This window comes from Oryctolagus cuniculus, chromosome 5 (genome assembly GCF_051225735.1).
Source record: "Oryctolagus cuniculus isolate XC-2025 breed Fujian yellow rabbit chromosome 5, ASM5122573v1, whole genome shotgun sequence".
In the NCBI taxonomy this organism is placed as follows: domain Eukaryota; kingdom Metazoa; phylum Chordata; class Mammalia; order Lagomorpha; family Leporidae; genus Oryctolagus; species Oryctolagus cuniculus.
The window spans coordinates 154,345,594-154,349,428 of NC_142871.1; the positions used below are offsets into that span (position 1 = coordinate 154,345,594).

Genomic DNA, 3,835 nt, shown 5'->3' on the forward strand with positions numbered 1-3,835 from the left:
CTCATTATTGGGCCATAAAATGGCAAGAGCTAAACTACTATTGAAGTAACACTTTGATAGTAGGTACTTTGATAGTAGGTACTCCATTTTACAGCACCAGAGACTCCATCTTGAGGAAGCACCCCCCCCACTGTGAGATTCTGGTCTACAACAACTATGATTAACAGTACACTGCATCGCACTAGGCAGAACACAGACACTCCTTAGCATGATTGCGCAAGCTTAAAACAGATAGGCTGCACCTGGATTAATGTTAAGATTGTAATTGATGTTAGTTTCACATAGGCCTTAGGTCAGCTTGACCCAAATAACCTTGTATTCCCCCTCTCCTCCCAATCCTAGCAATGTACTCCCCCTCCCCACCTTGTGATTTTTGCCTGCATAAATCCTGTTGATTTGAGCTTCAGAGTCAAGAGTTCTTTAGAGCATGAGCCCACTCTCCACTGCCAGCAATAAAGGACCATCAAATTTTATCAGTGTGTGCTGCTCCTCTGTTTGCACTTGCTCAGGCACAACACTATAGGAGAGAGACTCCAAAATCTGGTGGCTTAATTAATATTATACAATATAGATATTTTTCTTCTACAATAGTTTGTAGTCCTTACTTTGCTACTGTGATTAGTATTCTTTTATCTTATTCTTGAATTCTCAGAGTTTTGTTTTCATTTGCATGTTCAAAGCTGGGAACCCTCCACATTTACATTCCAATCAATGGCAAGAGGAGTGGGTGAAGTAGCTTCTTCATACCTAGGAAGATGACCCACAAGGTGCACACACCATTTTCCTGGCATTGTGTTGGTGGAGCCCAGGCTAAGGAAAGTGACTTACAGCACAGTGCGCAGATGAGTTAAGACTTGAGGCAGAAGGTGGAATGTGCATTGGTAGGCTGCTCTGGCAATAACATTTGAATCAAGAGGACTGTCATTTTTCAAATATGTACTGAGTCTTGGAAGAAAAATCGGCATCCAGTATAATTCTTCGTTAGGATAGATGGCCATGTGAAATCTTTGCTGAATACTTAGCACACACCTCATTCATTAAATATAACTACATTTCATAGCTATGTACTTGTCTGTATTCCCTGATTAGTCCATAATTGTGTTTTATTTTTATGTCTGTATCTCCTTACCACTTCTATTTTCTATTTATTTACAAAGTTAAATATTATACCTAGTATAATTCTTGATACATAGAGAACACTGAATAAATTATCTTTGAATAAAGTAACTGATCGGCTTCTGTTGATACAGGATAATATTTCTTTAACTCTACAATCTGGTTGATTTTTCTATCTAACTAATGTCTTGGTTGAACTTTTTCCTATCCTCAGTATTCTCTTCACTGCATTCTTCACATCTTTGTTTCTTAAGGTGTAAATTAGAGGATTAAGACTGGGTGTGACAATTGTGTAAAAGAGAGTGAAGAACTTCCCTTCATCTTGAGATGTCTTATTCTGTGGCTTCATGTACATATAAATGATTGTCCCATAAAACAGGGTTACTACGGTGAGGTGGGAACCACATGTATTTAGAACCTTACGCCACCTTGCTGCTGACTTGATCCTCATTACAGCTTGAGCGATGACTCCATATGAGATAAGAATAAGTAATAGTGGTGTTAATAGAATGATTACTCCAAGAGCAAAAACAACAATCTCAATTACTTTTGAATAAACACAAGCCATCTTGATCAAGGCTGGCATCTCACAGAAAAAATTATCCACTTTCCTGTGCCCACATCTTGGCAACTTCAAAGTCAGGGAACAAACAATTAAGGCACTGCCAAGACCACCCAACCAGGCAGTCAGCACCATCCTCTGGCATAGCTGAGGGTGCATGATTACTGTGTAGTGAAGAGGTTGACAGACAGCAGCATAGCGGTCATAGGCCATCACGGCCAAGAGAAGACATTCTGTGGCTCCCAAGTCAAGGGCAAAGAAGAACTGGAGCACACACCCTCCATATGTAATAGATTTCTTTGGACTCCATAGATTCACCAGCATCTGGGGGATAATGCTAGTTGTATAACAGAGGTCCAGAAAAGACAGATTGGATAAGAAGAAATACATGGGAGTATGGAGCTGGGCATCCAGATAAGACACAAGAATGATGGTTGTGTTTCCTACCAAAGTCACGACATAGAAGATGAAGACAACTGCAGAGATGATGCGTTCTAACTGTGGTCGGTCAGAAAACCCCAGAAGGATGAAGTCTGTCCCGGAACTTCCGTTGCTTGTTTCCATTACTTTCGAAAGGCTAGGAGACCATACCACAGTAACCAGCAAAAATTTCAGCTTTAGGTAGAAATAAAAATCCCTGAAGTTTGTCATGAGTATCTAAAACTTACTTATTTGCATTTTTTTTTGCCTCTTCGGATCATCTCTGTTACATTTCCTCAGTGTTCAGTATCCAGAGCCTCTGTGCATTTAATCCTACCAAAGTGAGTTTAAAATAGTACAGTAACCTAATTTCTGAATTATAAGTCATTGAAAAGGATTAATATATCACAAATGGTTCTGTGTATTTTGATTAAGTAATAAAATCATATAGTTAATTATAGAATTTTAAGTGTAGGATGTATTTTGAGGAGTTGTTTTTGACATTATGACGCAAGCATTACTTGACCATACAAATGTTTGCTTTATCAAATTAGTTGAAGTAAATATCTAAATGACATATTTTCTTGGGATATTTATACCATTGAAAGCATAGTCACTTCCACATGTCTATTTCCCAATCACTATAATCATAATCATAACCACAATTACCTCCAACCTCCTCTTCATATATTTGATCCTTTTAAACGTTGCATAAACTGTTCTTAAGAAATAAATTTTGGTATTTTCTTTTTCACTGCCAGTTTTGGGGTTTGTTTCTGTTTGTCAGGAAGCAACATATTTCTTATATTAACATTTACTTATGTACAAAGGCCATATGTTTTGTTGAATACCCTTAACACCACCTAAATAATCCCATTGATTTGTTGTAGTAAAAAGGTGGACTAATTCCAGAGCCATTTGGATACCACATACATGTAACAGCAATTTATTTCTACTCCTCACCTGGTCCTTCAGAACTAACCATCAGATAATTCAGACAACAAACATTCATTAAGCTGATGACTTGTTTTTCCCCATGGAATTTCTCAATTATGTGAGGTCTTCAATTTTTTTTAATCTTTTATGTGAAACTATCCTTCATTTTGACTCTACAAGAGTGCAGACAAGGGATACAAATGCCATCAATCTCACTGTTCCTGAATATTATACAATGTCATTGAGTAAATGGAATGTTTAATGACAAAATTTTTAAATATTTTCTTCTGCAAATACTTCCTGATCATAAATTTCAGACCTAGATTTGTAGGAACTATGAAATAAAAACTCATATACTGCAATTATATAGTAAAATAATGTGAAGATAAGTTATTTAGAGTATGTAATTATTATAAACTGTTTTGTTATAACATGACAGTATTATAAAGAAGGAACTTCTATTACTAAGTATTATGAGATAGGGATGTAGTTGATCTCAATATGAAAATGTAAATATAGGGGCTGGCGCCATGGCTCACTTGGTTAATCCTCCGCCTGCAGTGCGGGCATCCCATATGGGCGCCGGGTTCTAGTCCTGGTTGCTCCTCTTCCAGTCCAGCTCTCTGCTGTGGCCCAGGAAGGAAGTGGAGGATGGCCCAAGTGCATAGGAGACCAGGAGGAAGCACCTGGTTCTTGACTTTGGATCGGTGTAGTTCCGGCCATAGCAGCAGCCATTTGGGGGTGAACCAACGGAAAGAAGACCTTTCTTTCTTTCTTTTTTTTTTTTTTTTTTAATTTTTG

The 3,835-nt window shown here is 37.8% G+C and overlaps 1 protein-coding gene across 1 annotated transcript; it reads right to left on the minus strand.

Moving 5' to 3' along the window:
* Positions 1 to 1,288: 1,288 nt before the first annotated feature.
* LOC108177330 (olfactory receptor 2W1-like) lies at positions 1,289 to 2,803 on the minus strand. Its single transcript, XM_017344807.4, has one exon. The coding sequence runs from the start codon at positions 2,327 to 2,329 to the stop codon at positions 1,289 to 1,291; it is 1,041 nt and encodes a 346-aa protein (XP_017200296.2). The 5' UTR covers positions 2,330 to 2,803.
* Between the last annotated feature and the right edge of the window lie 1,032 nt (positions 2,804 to 3,835).